The 17,135-nt window shown below is 45.8% G+C and overlaps 2 protein-coding genes and 1 non-coding gene across 4 annotated transcripts in view; 1 reads left to right on the plus strand and 2 right to left on the minus strand.

Moving 5' to 3' along the window:
• CAND2 (cullin associated and neddylation dissociated 2 (putative)) overlaps positions 1–11,229 on the plus strand; it is a 34,022-nt gene extending 22,793 nt beyond the window's left edge. For both annotated transcript variants that reach the window (XM_042979536.1, XM_042979537.1), the window contains exons 12-15: positions 2,634–2,803; positions 4,067–4,231; positions 5,993–6,100; positions 8,449–11,229. In XM_042979536.1, coding sequence (XP_042835470.1) covers positions 2,634–2,803; positions 4,067–4,231; positions 5,993–6,100; positions 8,449–8,676 — 671 coding nt within the window. In that variant the 3' untranslated portion in view covers positions 8,677–11,229. The remainder of the gene's footprint in view (positions 1–2,633; positions 2,804–4,066; positions 4,232–5,992; positions 6,101–8,448) is intronic.
• A 102-nt stretch (positions 11,230–11,331) lies between these two features.
• Positions 11,332–16,124, minus strand: RPL32 (ribosomal protein L32). The gene is made up of 4 exons (XM_007075436.3): positions 16,023–16,124; positions 14,436–14,536; positions 13,657–13,838; positions 11,332–11,509 (listed from the first exon to the last, which is right to left on the minus strand). The coding sequence occupies exons 2-4, from the start codon at positions 14,529–14,531 to the stop codon at positions 11,380–11,382; spliced, it is 408 nt and encodes a 135-aa protein (XP_007075498.1). The 5' UTR covers positions 14,532–14,536; positions 16,023–16,124; the 3' UTR covers positions 11,332–11,379.
• Positions 14,602–14,741, minus strand: LOC122236818. Its single transcript, XR_006215065.1, has one exon. It is a non-coding gene; the product is annotated as a small nucleolar RNA SNORA7 (small nucleolar RNA).
• Positions 16,125–17,135: the final 1,011 nt, after the last annotated feature.

A 17,135-nucleotide genomic window follows, 5' to 3' on the forward strand; every position in this document is an offset into this window, starting at 1 on the left:
GCATGGACAGGTCATCTCATCCCCAGCTCTAAAACGGGGGTGACGGGGTGCCTGGGTGGCTCAGTTAGTTGAGCATCCGACTTCGGCTCAGGTCATGATCTCACAGCTCATGGGTTTGAGCCCCATGTCGGGCTGTGTGCTGACAGCTCAGAGCCTGGAACCTGCTTCAGATTCTGTGTCTCCTCTCTCTGCCCCAACCCCGCTCATGCTTTGTCTCACTCTGTTTCTCAAAAATAAATAAATGTAAAAAAAAAAAAAATTAAAAAAAACCGGGGGTGTTGGGGTGCCTGGGTGGTTCAGTTGGTTGAACGTCTGACTCAGGTCATGATCCCAGGGTCGTGGGATCAAGCCCCACATTGGGGTCCACACTGAGCATAGATTAAGTACCGCTTAAGATTCTCTCTGTCTCTCCCTCTGTCCCTCCCTCCCCTTCTCTAAAATAATATTTAAAAAATTTTAAAACGGGGATTCTGATCCACACTTGCCAGGGCACTGTTGTGTGAGACCAGGGGTCAGCAGGTGTGGCCACACTCTGAATTGGAGAACATGTCTAGAAGCCACAGCAATATCAACAGCAACTTCATCCCATCCCTTGACCCAGTGGGCATATGTTGCCCCTAGTTCTGAATTCCCTCATCTTGCCTGAGCCGTCCATGGCTAGCAGTCCTAAGGACCTCTGCCTAGGTGTTTGTTTCTTGTTGTATGGTTGAACCACAGTTTTCGTGCTCTCACTGCATATCAGATATAAGGCTAGGCCCTTTGGTATACCTCACCGTAGTTCATTCTCCCTTGCTTGAGGGTCGCATGTTACAGATGAGGAGGCAGAGATTCAGAGAGGCGACTTGAACTCCAGTCTTGCCAGGTTCCCCACCAGGACACAGTAGAAGAGCCCCAGAGGTTACCGGCTCTGGATTTGAATCCTGCTCTGCTGGGAGACTTTATGTTCTTCCCAGAGCATTGTATTGGGAAGCACAGCATGGCAGTTTTCCCCATGACTGGTGATGGTAACTCTGATAACCTGATTAAGGTGGAGACTTCCAGGTTCTCCACTCTAAAATTACTTTTTCCTTTGGAATGAATAAGTATTTTTGAGTCTGTCAAAACATCCTGTCTATCAAATTTCTGCCCACCACATTTAGCATCCATTGTGGTTTCTTTCCTGATTCAGTGATTTCTGACAGTTGCCAAATGGTGACTTTTAATTTCAGCATTCCTTCCATATTTGTTAGATTGCTTTCTGTTCTCCGGAAGAACTTTTCCTTATCCCCCATTTATTTATTCATTGATTTATTCATATCGTTATAGACTCATGGGTTCCTGTTTTATTCAGTGACTTATAACTATTTACTGTCTTCATTTATTTTGATTCTTAAGCTTGTCTTAGATGTGGCCAGTGTGAGCCCTTCGGACTGGTTCCTATGTTCTGTTGATGTGTTTCCATCATCCTTTGAGCATATCCTTACTTTTTGGCACAGTAAGATGCCCTACACTTACCTTGAACCTTTGCTGCCTCAGCTCTGGAATCAGTCCTTTGTTCAGGGAGCCCTGATTCTTTTTAGTGGAGAATGGTACTTAGAATCCAAGATCTAGACACTAGGTGTGCTAATTGCTACTGGGGTGCCATTGCTTCAAGGTCCTCTTAACAGACAGAACTAGGAAGTATGTGAATGTGTGAATGTATGTACACAGACACACATGTACATGTGTTACCTGCTCTTCCAGTCCAGTACTGCAGGGCTGCTTCTAGCCTTCTTCCGTTCCATACCCTTCTCTTACAGGGAAAAGCCCAGTTCCTGCTGTCTACCACATATTTATACGCTTAATCCTGGAACACACAGAAAGTAGACTGACAATTGCTAACTTTTATCTCTGTGAATAGTCAGTATCTGTTTATAGGTCTTTTGTCATTAGCCGGAGGGCAACTAGTCAAAATACTTTGGAAATTACTTGGGTGAGTTGTTTCATTCTTTCCTAACCTGGTGGTTATGTTAATCATTTGAAATACTGTTAGGATCGCAGTTTTTGTTGTTGTTTTTTGTTTTTTTAAGGATTCCGCTCATTCTAGATTTTCTTTATAGAGCAAATGAGACATTAACATAGTCCTTAAAAAGTCTATAAACTATACAGAAAGGTATATTCAGAGAAGTGCTGTGTGAAAGTATAAGTTTCTTTATCTCTCTGATCTTCAAGATCCTTATCTGTAATGATATCAAGTTAATGTTTATAGAATCCTTGCTCTGTGCCAAGCTTTCTGCTAGGTATTTTAGATAGATTAGGTATATTAGATAGACAGATAGATAGATAGATATCACTACATTTTAAATCTTGAAAACAGTCCTACACTATGGGTACTGCTGTTACCCCCATTTTATAGATGAGGACATTGAGGCTATCCAATGTCCCATAGCTAGGAAATAGTGGAACCTGGATTTGAACCCAGGCCAGACTCTAGTTCACATTCTTACTTGTGCTTTGAGGACTCATTGTGCCTGGTAAGAAAGTAGATGCTCAGAACACGTTTGCCCCCCTTCCGCCAAGTCTGCCCAGCTCACAGTAATCAGGTAACTGAGGTTGGGGTAGAGGTGATTTGTGTCTTGGCTGAGCCGTCCCTCATACACCCTCTCATCTTTCAGGAGAGTTCATGGAGAGCCTGCAGGACCCAGACCTGAATGTGCGCCGGGCCACTCTGGCTTTCTTCAACTCGGCTGTGCACAATAAGCCCTCACTGGTCCGGGACCTGCTGGATGACATCCTGCCCCTCCTCTACCAGGAGACAAAGATCCGCAGGGACCTCATCCGAGAGGTAAGGCCAGTGAAGGCCTGACTGGCGGAGCTGCGACAAGGATTTGGGTCAAGCTCTTCAGAGCAGGCACGTGGGCCATGTGGCCTGGGTCAAATGCTGCACCTCCACTTCCAGGTTGTGTGACCCTGGGCACATTGACCTAGGGACAATTTAATCTGCTCTGAGTCTGTTTCTCTTCTTGGGAAAAATGAGGAAAATAGTTCGTGTCTGCATCATAGGGTTGTTGACAAGATTCAATGAGTTATGTCCTGCAGCTTCTCAGGGCTGCTCCTGGCACACAGTTGGCACTCAGTAAATGTTGGTGGTTCTTATTATCGCTCAACATTCAGCAGGCATTCACTGAGCACCAGCACTGTGTCAGAGTGCCAGGATCAGAGCTGGATCAGAGCTGCCACTAGGGAGCTCACGGCCACCTAAAGGATAGAGACACCCATTCTGCCGATTATTTACTGAGATAGAGCCTATTTGGTGCAATAAGGATTTAAGGGGCACAGATTAAAAGTTATTTAACAGCTATCATCACATAGTATAATAAAAATGTCTTGGGGAGCCTGGATGGTCACTCAGTTGAGCATTCATCTTCGGCTCAGGTTATGATCTCATGGTTCGTGGGTTTGAGCCCCACATCTGGCCTGCTGCTGTCAGTGCAGGCCCACTTTGGAGCCTCTGTCTCCCTATTTCTCTGTCTTTCCCCTGCCCATTCTCTCTCTCTTTAAAAAAAAAAACAAACAAAAAAACCACCTGGCATTGCTGAAGAGGAAGCGACTATGTTTAGAGGGGTTAGGAAAGTTTCCCAAAAGAGGGGGCATTTAAGCTGGGCTTTGAGGGGTGAACATGAGAGTACCATTAAGAACAGAGCCTTGTGGTTAAAAGCTTCAGAGACCCGGGCTTTTAATTCTAGTTCAGTCGCTTACTAGCTGTGTGTTCTTGGGGAAATTAATTAACCTTTCTGAGCCTTAGTTTCCTCTTATGTTACGTGGGGTTAATATAACACTGTCTTCCTGGGGCTGTTGTGATGCTTGAGTAACATGTCATTTGTCAAGTACTCAGCACAGTGGCTGGCACATTACAACTGCTCAGTAGACTATAATAATTATTGTTACTGTTATTATCAAAGGGCATTGCAGGCTGAGCAAAGGCAAGAGATTGGGGACAGAACACAGTACTGAACAACAGAGGTGGGGTGTGCAGCAGGAACTAAGGGAGGTGTTCTTACACCCTAGAGTCACATCCCATAACCCTTGTCACCCTTCCCTCCTGCAGGTAGAAATGGGGCCCTTTAAGCACACAGTGGATGATGGGCTGGACGTGCGCAAGGCAGCCTTTGAATGCATGTACTCGCTGCTTGAGAGCTGCCTGGGCCGGCTGGACATCTGCGAGTTCCTGAATCACGTGGAGGATGGCCTGAAGGACCACTATGATATCCGGGTAGGATGGGCTCCCTGCCAAACCTATGGCCACCCTGTACGAAGGGGAGAGCAGGCACCACTGGGGCCCATTGCTTGTTTGTCCCCCACTCTCCACCCCGGCACCCCTATAAATAACTGCATTGTTCTTTTTCAATAAGAAAGAGAACCAGCCTCTCAAACACCTTTGAGGAGAGTCTACACTCTCCTCAAGCTCTTTGAGCTCCCCTTTGATCTTTGGGCAAGCTCTTTGGAGGACGGTTTAGCAGTAGCTAGAAAAATTTAGAATTGAGACCCACCTTTGACCTAGCAGTTCCATCTCTGTGAACAGAGCCTCTAGACTGACACCTAAAAACATGTTTGGAGTTTTATGTTCTAGATTGTTCTGAGAGTTGGGGAAAGCTGGCAGCTTCCCAAATGTCCACCTATCAGAAGCTCACTCAATAAACTGGGTACCTCTGGTCTTAGAATGCTAGCAGCATTAAGAAGAGTGAGCCAGGTCCCTCTGCACTGATGTGAGAGATGCCCAAGGCCCACTGTTGATTGATAAAAGCCAGTTTTTACAGGCATTTCCCCCATGCTTTTCCCTTCTTACCCCTTCTGGCCACACGGCCCTCTTGCCTGCCCTCCAGGGAGCACAGGACAAGGCCTGGGCATCAGTGCAACATTTGGACTCCTATGTCCAGGCTCCTTTTGGTGTTGAGGAGGGTGGGTTGAGGAGGGTGAGTCTGCACCACACCCTTAGAGAGTGGGTTTATGATGCCCACTCTACAGGGGAGAGGCCAGAGAGCTGTGTGGTTCCAGGGCACCAGCTGGGAAATGGAGGAGCCCTGGGTCACAGCATGTGCTGTGTGATGCCATGCTTTTTGCTGGTCCCCCTCCTTTGCTGTGGGTTGCGGGGGGGTCAGGGCAGGGTGGACATCTGGTAGGGATGGGTAGGGCGTGTAGAATTCAGACAACCATCCGTTATGCATGTTTGTAGGAACTTCACCATTTTCGAAAGAGGTCACCATTATTCTCCTGCAGGCTGGACCAGGATTGTAGATGTGTTTAGTTGGCTCATAGAGCAGTTGTTTTTTTTTTGTTTTTTTTTTTAACTGGGTGCCAGTATTTAAAAGTTGAGAGATTTTACATGAAAATCAGTTTCTTTTGAAAACAGTGCATGAGCCCTGGGCCACATTCCCACGGCCACAACGGGCTGGAGCTGACAGCTGCTGTCTGGAGTGTGGACTCCTAACTCCTTCCCAGTTGCCATCTGGCCCTCTTCACTCATGGACAGTGTCTGCCTGGCTCTGTAAGCATCTGAGCTTGAGAGTAGCCCCCTCCCTGGTGCTTCTTCTTATCTGATCCTCCTCAGCCAAGTGTAGCTGGCGTAGTGGGTATTGCCATTCACATTTTTTTAATGTTTATTTATTTTTGAGTGAGAGATACAGAGCATGAGCAGGAGAAGGGCAGAGAGAGAAGGAGACACAGAATCCAAAGCAGGCTCCAGGCTCTGGGCTGTCAGCACATGGGGCTCGAACTAACGTACCACAAGATCATGACCTGAGCCTAAGTCAGACGCTCAACCAACTGAGCCACCCAGGCGCCCACTGCCATTCACATTTTATAGATAAGAAAACTGAGGCCCAGAGTGGGAGAGACTGTTGCAGGGCCCTGGCAGGAATTAGTGCTAGAGTTTGGACCTGAGCTCCAGGTATTGGTACCAGATCCTCTGATCTTCCCTGGGCTCTGCTCCTTTTGGCCATTTCACTGTGAACATTGTCTCCTTCCTCTGGGGCAGATGCTGACCTTCATCATGCTGGCCCGACTGGCTACCCTGTGTCCCGCACCTGTTCTGCAGAGGGTGGACCGGCTCATTGAGCCACTCAGGGCCACCTGCACCGCCAAGGTAAGCCCTCCTGCCTAGCCCTGGGCACACCTACAGATTATTCAGTTACCATTTATGGGTTGTATATGAAGTGCTTCATTTAACTGTTGTTGTCACCCTATAAAGTACTTCTTATTGTCACCACTGTATACACAGAGGAACAGAGACTCAGAGAGGTGCAGTTATTGATTTGGGCTACCCAGCTAGTAAATTGCAGAGCTGGGATTCACACCCACCTTTCTTTCGTTCATCAAACATTTCCTGGGTGCCGGCCCTTGTAGCAAGGTACTAGGGATACCACATTGAACATGGTGCATTCCCTACTCCCACATCCTAATTGGAACACTGAGTTATTCTCTTGGAAAGATAGAAACCATTGATCGGGTGATTGATCCAGGGCAGAGTTGCTGCTAGGCTGGAGTGCCTCAAGGGTCAGGGGAGGGATCTGGAGTGGAAGGCCTGGGGGAAAACTGCAGCACTGGGAACAGAGCCTGGTGCCCAGTAATTATCTGTTGACTGAAAGAACTAATCTGGGTTTTGAAAGGGTAGGAATTAACCAAACAAGGGCAGAGTATTTCAGATTGGAGCTTAAAGAGGAGAGAGATCTATAGAACAGTGATTTTCAAGTTGCAAAAGAGCAAAACCTTTTCCAAAAAAATGAAATCTTTTGTGGCTAAAACAGATAAAATTGGTAATTTCTTAATAGAAACCTACCTTTTAAGCTTCAGTTTGTAAACCTATGCATGGTATGAAGTCATAGAAAACAGTGGTTCTGCAGGGCCATTGCAGTCTTGACAGATTCAAAGGCCAAATCACTTCTAGTTTTCTTGGAGCTATACAGCATGGAGAAAAATCCCAGTTCACAGGGAAAGGCTGCAAATGGTGTTGCAGCATCAGGACACCCTTCCACTCGGCTAAGATGGCAAGAGGAGCTTTGATCTGAGGCCCACACAGAGGCCACTCATTCTGGCTGCCCAGAGGGCACTGTGTGTGGGGCACTATGATGAAAACTTGCTGCATCCAAGTCCACGATCCCTCATCCACTGAAACCTACAAAGCTCTGGAAACCAAAAGCTTTTTATTTTTTTTTAATTTATTTTTTTTAATGTTTATTTTTGAGAGACAGGGAGACAGAGCGCAAGTTGGGGAGGGGCAGAGACAGAGGGAGACACAAAATCCCAAGCAGGCTCCAGGCTGTGAGCTGTCAGCCCAGAGCCCAGCGCGGGTCCTGAACCCACGGACCATGAGATCATGACCTGAGCCAAAGTCAGCTGCCCAACCGACTGAGCCACCCAGGTGCCCCACTGTGTTAAGTCATTTAATCCTTAAAAGCAACTCTATGGAAAGGAGGCTGTTACATATAGAAAGGGAAGTACAGCTTAGAATGACCACCTGAAGTCACAGCTCTTACAGGGCAGAGCTATTTGAACCTGATTGTTCAACCCCAATGCCAAGCTCTTAACCATTACACCGGACTCTTCAAGGGAAAGAGTCTTTGGGTGAAGTCAGGGGCATGGAGAGGAATTTGGACTTTATTCCATAAGCAGTGGGGGGAATTCTGAGATCCTCTAAATAAGTGGAAGAGGGTGGGGGATGAAAAACAAGGCAGACAAGGCAGTTTTGGGTATTTGCTGTGCCGAAGAGATTGCAGGGCCAGGCACCTGAGTTGGGGGGAAGAAGCCAGGCCAGCTAGATGACTGTCATAGTGATCCATTCATTCAATTAAGTCAGATGGTACCACCAAGTCATATGATACCAAGAGTCTGTTTTTAAGCACAGTGAATAAACATAGGCTGAATCTCCTATCAGGGGCAGGAGACAATTAACACTTTATAGCAATTGTCACCACTGAATTATTTATTTTTTAATTTTTTAATTTTTTTTAATGTTTATTTATTTTTGAGAGAGAGAGAGTGTGAGTGAGGGAGGGGTAGAGAGAGGGAGACACAGGCTCCAGGCTCTGAGCTGTCAGCACAGAGCCTGATGCGGGGCTTGAACTCACGAACCGGAGATCATGACATGGGCTGAATGAAGTCGGAGGCTTAACAGAGTGAGCCACCCAGGTGCCCCCATCAAATTACTTATTAATGAAAAGAAAGGTGGACAGTTTAGATTGGCTGGTCCGAGGCCCCCTAGGTGACTTTGAAGTTGATTTGAATGACAAAGAATCACCCTCTGGAGAAACCTACCAGTGTAAAAGTGCAGGAGAAATCTCAGGACAGGAGACTGAAGTAGGGGGTTATGCTGTGATTTAAACTGGGAAAGCTTACTACAGGTGGTTGAGAGGAATCCAGAGACTAGTGAGGGAGGCTGTGATGCCAGGCCAGGTCAGGCTCAGTAAAGGATGGCTCGTTTTTTTCCCACTTTAGGTCAAAGCTGGTTCCGTGAAGCAGGAGTTTGAGAAGCAAGATGAGCTGAAACGCTCCGCCATGAGGGCTGTGGCCGCCCTGCTGACCATCCCGGAAGTAGGGAAAAGCCCCATCATGGCTGACTTCTCTTCCCAAATCCGATCCAACCCCGAACTTGCTGCCCTCTTTGAGAGCATCCAGAAGGATTCTGCTTCAGCCCCCAGCACAGACTCTATGGAGCTCAGCTAGTGCTTTCCCAGTCCCCAGGTGGGCCCTTACCAAGAGAAGGGGGCCTACCCAAGCCTGAGGCCTCACTGTCCCCATGCTGGCCAAAGGCCTCTGCTTTTGCCCTTTCTTCATCTCACTGGGGGGCCGTCCTGCTCCTGGTCGGGGCTTACAGTGCCTTCTCCAGGGACCCCAACTCGAGGCCCCCAGCAGGAGCTGCAAGGCTGCCAACAGTTGGACCCTGTAACTCAGGACAGTCATTCAAAGCAACAGGGCATGGACGTTTTTCCAAGCCCTTCGGCACAAATAGTGGATATGTGACTTCACACTGGGCAGTCTACACCTTCAAACTGGGGAGTCCCTGCCTTACAGAGGACTAAGTAGTGTTTAGAAATACTCTTGTGCTCACAGCTGTGAAAGGTTAGGAGGCAGCCGGCTGGCCTTCTTTCCCACCAGTGTCACACCTCTCCCACTTTTCACTTCACTTGATCTGATAGGCCAAAAATTCATGCTTCGGCTGGGCATCTGAAAAACTAAAGCTACTTCTCTGAGCTTCTTGCATTTTAGAATTCAAAATGCTTCCTTTTCCAATTGGTAGTGATGATTCAGAAATTGGTATTTTTGCAGGGGAGGTGGTTGGGATAGAGAATTAGATCTGTTTTTTTTTTTTTTTTTCTAATTTCAAAACGCTTATGTAGTCAAATGGGAAACCAGAAAGCACAAAGGAAGCAAGACCACCTCTTCACGCCACCCCTCCTATAGGTGTAACCAGTTGGTTTGTGTCCTTCGGAGGAAGACTTTGAACATGTTCCTAGTTTTTAGTATTGAAGACACAAATATTAAGCGACAGATTAAAAGAATTTTCTGTACTGTCCCAGGTTAATAAGAGATCCTTGTTACTTTTTCTCTGCACAGTTCCTCTACTAGGCATGTCACCATCCGTATGTTTCCCCAAGTCAGTTTAAAGAAATCATGAAAATGACCAACATTTACTCAAATGTTTCAGACTAGGTTTTGAACTGGAGGCAGCCCACCTGTAAGACCTTTTTCTAAGGGACTTAAAACCGCTCATGGCTAGCCTGCCAAGAAAATTATAACCAGGGTAGTTCTTTCTGCTCAGTTGACCAGGTTGGTAGGGAAAAACACCCTGTATGCAGTTGTCTTGTTCTGGAGTCTACATGCCATATCCCAGGACTATATACTGCCACTTGCTACCAGTTCTTAGTAAAGTGGTACCCTAACTTTACACAGGCATGCCTGACTTTATCATGCTTTGTAGATACTGCATTTACAAATTGAAGATTTGTGGGAATCCTGCGTCCAGCCACGTCTGTCAACACCATTTGCTCATCTCATGTGTCATATTTTCCTCAGTTCACGTTTTCATTATTGTATTTGTTATGATCTGTGATCTTTGATGTTACTATTAGTGCCTGAAGAGGTGACGGAATTGCTATAATCTCATGAGAAAACTTTTAACGGTGGAGTTGAGATGGAATCTGCTCCTGGTGAAGGTGCTGTTAAAGACTGTTGAAATGACAAAGAACTGAAGAATATTACATCAGCTTAGTTGATAAAGCAGTGGCAGGGTTTGAGGGGATGGACTCCAATTTTGAAAGCTCTCTGGGTAAAGTGCTCATATTACATGCTACAGAGAAGTAGCATTCTTGACTCCATCAATGCAGCAAACTTCATGGTCTTCATTTTAGTAACTTGCCACAGCCACCCAGTCTTCAGCAACCACCACCCTCATTAGTCAACAGCCATCAGCATGGAGGTAAGACCCTCCACCAGCAAAAAGATTACCACTCATAGAAAGCTCAGGCAGTTATTTTTGCAATAAAGTTATTTTTAAATTAAGGTATGCACATTATTTAGGTAAACTATTGCACATAATAAATTTGAGTATGGTATAAACATAACTTTTATATGAACTGGGTAACCAGAAAATGCGTCGGACGTGTGACTTGCTTTATCACAGTGGTCTGGAACCAAACCAAGCCTGGGCCTCCAGAGGCATACCTGTAATTAACAGGGCTAAATTCTAGCTATTGTTGCCTAGAGTGTGGGCTGTAGTTGAAAAGGAAGCTTGATTATTAAATCCTGAATACCAATCAAGAGGCTATATCATGTTAAGGATCCCACATCTTCAGAAATTGTTCAATTACCTGAAGCAGCCAGCTAGGGGGAAGGTTATAAAAGGGAGACTGCAAATTATCTTCAGACACCCAAGGCTGATCATATAGTAGAGGGATTTTTGTCATCCTGTCATGGTTTAGGACAGAAGCCACAGGATGCTATTTCAGCACCAAATAAGGGAGTAAGGGATTCACCTGGATTCTTTCATGCAGTTTCTCAATCACGAGAACCACATAGAGTAAATGTCATCCAACTTTACATAGCAAACCTAAGAATGACTACTTGCTCTGAGCTACAAGGTCCTCCAGTTAAGGGAGGAACCCACCTTGGTCTGAAGGCCAAGTCTCCCCTACCCCCAAATGGAGTGGACAAGGCTGATCTGGGCACCAGAGGCCTGTGCCCTATGAAGAATAAAATATCCTTTATAAACCTCTTCCAAATGGAAAATTCCAGAGTATTAACCAGCAGTAAAAAAACATCTGTGACAACTTGTCTGAGTAGGAAATTGAAGAGTAAAACCAAAGAGGGAAATGCCAGATGGTAGTTTTATGGTTTTATTAACACAAATATGATGTGCACATAAACTGTCTATTCATTTTCTTCGCTGCGCAGTCTGGCATTGGGATTTGTGACTCTGATGGCCAGCTGGGCTGCTCTTTCCACAATGGCTTTACGGTTCTTGGAGGAGACATTGTGAGCAATCTCTGCACAGTAAGATCTGGAAGAGAATTGGTTAGTGAGTAGAGTAAGGAGGCGCTGGTAAATGGCTGATGAACAAGACCTGCACAGCCCTGAATCCCAACTCTCTTAAAATCTATGGTACCAGCAGTAAGGCTCTTAAAGTATTCCCAGGCAGTGACAAAAGCACTCTCATTGTTCCCTCTCACTTAATCCTTACAGCAGCTTTATGATCCATGTATTGCCTCCATCTTACAGACAAACCATGGCTCTTAAAGGTGGAAATGAATTCCCAAGTCAGATACATAGAAACAGACAGGGCTATCATGGCTCAGACCCAGACTCCAAGTTCAAAGGTCCTCCTCTATCCTTCTAGTCCCATGAAGTTTTAAAACTCTTTGCAAAGTAACCAAGAGCAGAATCCAACAGTCTGATTAAACCAGGAGCTTCCTGGCTCAGACATTAATTTACTTGTTTGCTGCTGACAAAATTCAAATTGAGAAGTAACATTGCCTGAAGTTGCCCAGCAAATAGCTATACTTTAACCCGCTTAACAGATACTGTTCCAACTTACTCATTCCTCACAGCTGCACCATACCCTGGTTTGGTAACAAACTGGCCCGAAGCATTTTATGACGCCATCAACAGCTAATTAAGAAAAGATACTGTAGGGGCACCTGGCTGGCTTATTAGGTGGGTCATCTGACTCTTGATCTTGGGGAGGCGAGTTTGAGCCCCATGTTGGTGTAGAGATTGCTTAAAAATGAAATCTTGAGCAGCTAGGTGGCTCAATCAGTTAAGTGTCTGTTGATTTTGGCTCAGGTTATAATCTCATTGTTTGTGAGTTTGAACCCCAGTCAGCTGGAGCCTACTTTGGGTTCTGTGTCTCCCTCTCTCTGTCCCTCTCCTGCTCATGCTCTCAAAAATAAACATTAGAAAAAAAAATGAAAATCCTGAAAAAAAAAAAAAAAAAGACTCTAGGAGAAATTTCAGCAAAGGAAGACTTTAAGAAGTGACCAAGGCAATGGGGCATACTGAGTTCTCTTTAAGAACTCCAGCAAAATAGCTTAACAGACAAGCAAACTAAAAGAATTTTTTCATTTTCTATAAAGGAGGTTCACTCAAGCTCAAAGTAGCTATATCCTGAAATGTTTCCATCTTTGTTCTTAACACTTAAATCTTTTCTTCCCCCCTCGATAACTCCTCAGGTCCTCGTCCATATATATATTTAACATATGAATCATCTTAAATACCTTCCCCTCTGCCTAGGCATTTTCCCCACATGATCACCATTTTGAGTGTATATATAACATTCCACCCGGTGCTTGTACTCCCACCATTCACAAATTACACTTTCAATCCTTCAGTTACTGCTGCAATGATCAGCCTTACAAAGATTTTCTGCTTTTCAGTTTATTTAAGGACAAATATCCAGAAATGCAACTTGTGGTGTAAAGGTCACAAATTCCAAAAATTTCTATAGCTCTTTACACAAACTGTCAAGCTATTTAAAAAAAAGTACCTCTTTGGCATCCAGCAGCATCTGCAACTCATGTTTGCTGCCCAAGTATCTTTAATAGGAATATAAGAACACCATTCCCTCCAATCCAAATTCAAAGCATCTAAATAACTTCCCACATTAAATGTTTTCTCATCCCACTGTCCCCCTTTTGGCCTAAGCAAACCAAGTCTCTCACAGAGCTCATAAAGTGTCTAACTTTCTCAAAACCCTTGAAAGGAATGCTGTGAATCCTCCGTCACTCTAGCATCTCTACAACTTTGTGAGCCATCCTGATTGCAAAGCCTTCCTCCTTTTCTCTACCTCAGATCACAGAGCTCTTAGACAGCAACTCGTCTATTCCTGGAGATTTTGGAAGGGGCTACACTATATCCCCCATACCTCCACATAAATAAAGCCACCATTCTGCAAAGAACTGCCAAAAGGATCCTCCAGCGTTTTTACTGTCAGGCAAAGTCCTGTCTTTCCAGGTCTCAGGTCTCTATACTTACCGGGGGAAGTTCCCTCACCCTGCTCCAGCGAAGGAAACCTTTCTAAGCCCCCAACAAGCATTCTTTAAGCCCTAGAGAATATACAACTCCTCCAAATGCATTCTATCAAGTCCCTACCAAAATTGCTCACAGATGCAGACTTCTGACACCTGAACCCAGAAGTGGGGCCCAACTCACTTGTTGCACATCAGCAGCACCTCAAGCTCCTTGACATTGTGGACTAGGAACTTCCGGAAGCCACTGGGCAGCATGTGCTTTGTTTTCTTGTTGCTCCCGTAACCAATGTTGGGCATCAAAATCTGGCCCTTGAATCTTCTGCGCACCCTATTGTCAATGCCTCTGGGTTTCCGCCAGTTGCGCTGAAATAAACACAGGAGGGTTAGTGCCTTTGCCAACACCTCTTCCTTTTAGAGGAAAAAAGGGGGACCCAATGAAAAGGAAACATGCCCCAACAGCTGTCATTGGGTTACAGTTCACCTTTATTTGGTGGAGAAAAATAGGGGCTCCTGCCTTTGAGCACCAGGAATATAGACTCACATCCACACGCCCAAATAAAGGAAAAACAAACTACAGACTGATAGATAGAATGTGAGGGGATTGTGTATACAGTAAGGTAAAGAGTGAAGAGCATGGGTTCTAGCACTGCACTCAAGATACAAGTTTTCTCATCATAAAATACGGGTAATCTACTTCTCATAACCTCTTAAGGCCACCTAAAATGATACAAGCCTCTAGACACGTCAAAACAGCCAAACGTCCAATTCATACTATAATCAAGTGACTGAATGCCAATAAGGCGTACTCAGACCTAAGTTTCTAGAAAGCTCTTCCACTAACTGGACTGGTTCATCTGCCAAATGTGATCTTCTGACCAGGTGATACCATAAATCCAACAGCCCATTTAGGGGCTCCTTTCTCCACCCCAACAAACACTTCCATCCCAGGACCATATATACCTTAATTTTGACATATCGGTCTGACTGGTGCCGGATGAACTTCTTGGTCCTCTTTTTAACGATCTTGGGCTTCACCAGAGGTCTGAGGGCAGCCATGATGCCTTCAAGAAAGAAGCAGAGATGGTGACAGAGTCCTAGAAGGAAGCTTTCCGGCTCAGGCCTTGAACATTGTTGCAGAGTGTCTTCCAATCTCCAGCTACTGAGCAAACTGGGAATGGAATGGGTACCTCTGCCAGGCTTGCTTTCCCTCCCGTTTCCGAAGCTGGCAGAATACGAACCACTCTCCAGATGCGATCCTGGGAGGTCAGCAGTCACTTCATACACTGAAGAAAAAAGCACGCTCTAACAGCTAATCTAAAACAAATGGGGGCCCCCGGACGGCTCAGTCGGTGGAGCATCCAACTTCAGCTCAGGTCATGATCTCACACTCCGTGAGTCCGAGCCACACATCGGGCTCTTGTGCTGACAGCTCGGAGCCTGAAGCCTGCTTCAGATTCTGTGTCTCCCTCCCTCTCTGCCCCTCCCCTGCTCATGCTCAGTCTCAAAAATAAATCAAAACGTTAAAAAAAAAAAATTAAAACAAATGGACCCCCAAAAGTTCTCAGCTTGCACAGGGGAGCAAATCCCACACCTGGCGCCCCAAACCCCAGACAGTCCAATTTCCTTTTCGTTAGGCAGAACTTGGACAATCCACAAGAACCTGAGCCTTAGTTGTTTTCTCACCTGTAAAATGGAAAGGATACTGCACGTTGAATGCTTGCAGTGACTGGAAGCAGAGAAACCTGTTATTTCCCCTAGAGTGCTGCTGCTCTACAATTCTCTCACAACAGACCTATAAAACCATAATGTACTTATAAGATGCTTCTAGGCCTTGGAACTTCCTGTTCTACCTGAAGATCATCCGAGGACCGGCCTTCCCGATTACCCTAGTTTTTTTTCCCTACTGCAGCACCCTTTTTGTTCTCTTCGCTGCTTCGATTCCTTTGTTCAGCACACGGTACTCCGTGAACTTTGTGTTCGATAAACGAACGCACCTCCGCCCGAAACATTATTTCCTCGCAGACAAGGATGCAGTTTTATATTCTCAGAGATCCTTCGTTAACTGAACCGATCGACTAGCAGCAATCGATCGTTTTGTTTTGGCGGTCTGGCCGCAGCAGCAACCCCAAGACCAAAACCGCAGAGGAGGGAGCGTCGGTCGGCGTGAACAAAATACACGCGGAAACACAACGCTGACCAAAACTGGAATACTCCTGCCCTCGGACTGGAAACTTCTGGTGGCTCCACAGTCCCTACAAGCCCGCGCTGCCTAGACCCGAAAGGGCGACCTTCACTGCCAGGCCTCAAACAAACTGTCGGCAACTCTGAGAGACACAAGGCGGCCTCCGTAGGGCGGCCAAGTGGCCCTGGAAAGCAAACCTCCATCATCTGCTGGGCCGCTTCGTTCTGTTCCTGTACGTGCTCCAGCCAACCGACAAGGACAAAGCCCACCAAGACAAGTGCTCGGAAGGGCAGGCCTCCTCACCACGAAGCGACAATACCAGATGAAGACCGCAGAGATGCGGATGGCCAACGATTAAAACTTACCGAGTTACAGATGGCTGCCACCTCCGCAGGCAGCGCCGAGGAAGAGAGTGGAAGGTCGCGCGCGAAGGCTGATGGGACTTAACTTCTGGGTCCTGTCAGGGAAAAAAAGAGCACTTACTGAGCTTGGTCCTTCAAAGGAAAGAAAGACATTTCAGAGAAATACTGTAAAAAAGTCGAGGAATACATGTGTTTTAATATATATTAATATCTAGAAGTACTGCTGGGGAGTTTTCATACCTGCCGTAGGACTACGTAGGATATTTGGAATTCTTTCTGAGCTTTTAAGACCTGGTGGGGGCATCCACTTCCGCCAGAAATTGAAGCCGTTCTTCCGGAGAACAATCCAGTTTTTAGATTATTTCCGCCCGCGTTTCTTCTGCTATTAAGTGCGCCTCTTGGTGGCCAGGAGGGAACAAAACAGAGTCTTCCTAATATTTCCCTCACGTGAATTTACAGAGTAAGATAGGAACGAAACCGTAACAGCTATCATTCCATGGGTTTCACGATCCTTCCCACAATTCTGCAAGGTAGTTCTATTTTTTCCCCATTTTGCCTATGTTGAAAGCGACGTTTGGGGATTTGACTCCAAAATCCACACTTCTGATCATTCAGCTAACCTGCCTAGTTTTAAATAGTTGTTGATGGTTTTGTTTTGCTTAGATTTTGTATTTAAGATTATTGTAAAAAAAAAAAAATCAAATTTCAGGACGAAAAAATTGTGCATTGATTCCACAATTTGAACACAATACAGATGTCATCGCTGATCTTGATAGTAGTTCCAGGGGCCAGATGGGGACAGAAGCTACACTGGATTGTGTTGTTGACAGGATGAGAAGTGAGAAGGGAAGAGTGTTGACAACTCCTTCCTGAGATTTTGACTGTGAAGGGTAGGAGTTTGAAGAGACCCAGAGGAGCGAAATGTGAAATGTCTTGTCTAAGGTCGCACAGCTCACAAGTGATAAGGTTGAGACTGGAACCCTATTGTGCCTGTGACTACACCACACCTCATGAATCCTGCTTAGCCAGCCGGCTCTGGGAAGTCAGATGGGATGCAGAGAATGAAAGCACTGTGCTAACAGCAGCCCACATTATGTGTGTTGTGAAGGGAGAAGG

This window comes from Panthera tigris, chromosome A2, assembly GCF_018350195.1.
Source record: "Panthera tigris isolate Pti1 chromosome A2, P.tigris_Pti1_mat1.1, whole genome shotgun sequence".
Classification (NCBI taxonomy): Eukaryota; Metazoa; Chordata; class Mammalia; order Carnivora; family Felidae; genus Panthera; species Panthera tigris.

Excerpts from the sequence above, each read along its gene's own strand:
- RPL32 (XM_007075436.3), bottom strand. The coding sequence starts at position 14,531 with ATGGCTGCCCTCAGACCTCTGGTGAAGCCCAAGATCGTTAAAAAGAGG. Across the intron at positions 13,839-14,435 it reads ACCGATATGTCAAAATTAAG|CGCAACTGGCGGAAACCCAG; the intron begins GTATATATGGTC and ends TGTTTATTTCAG. Across the intron at positions 11,510-13,656 it reads GTGCTGCTGATGTGCAACAA|ATCTTACTGTGCAGAGATTG; the intron begins GTGAGTTGGGCC and ends ATTCTCTTCCAG.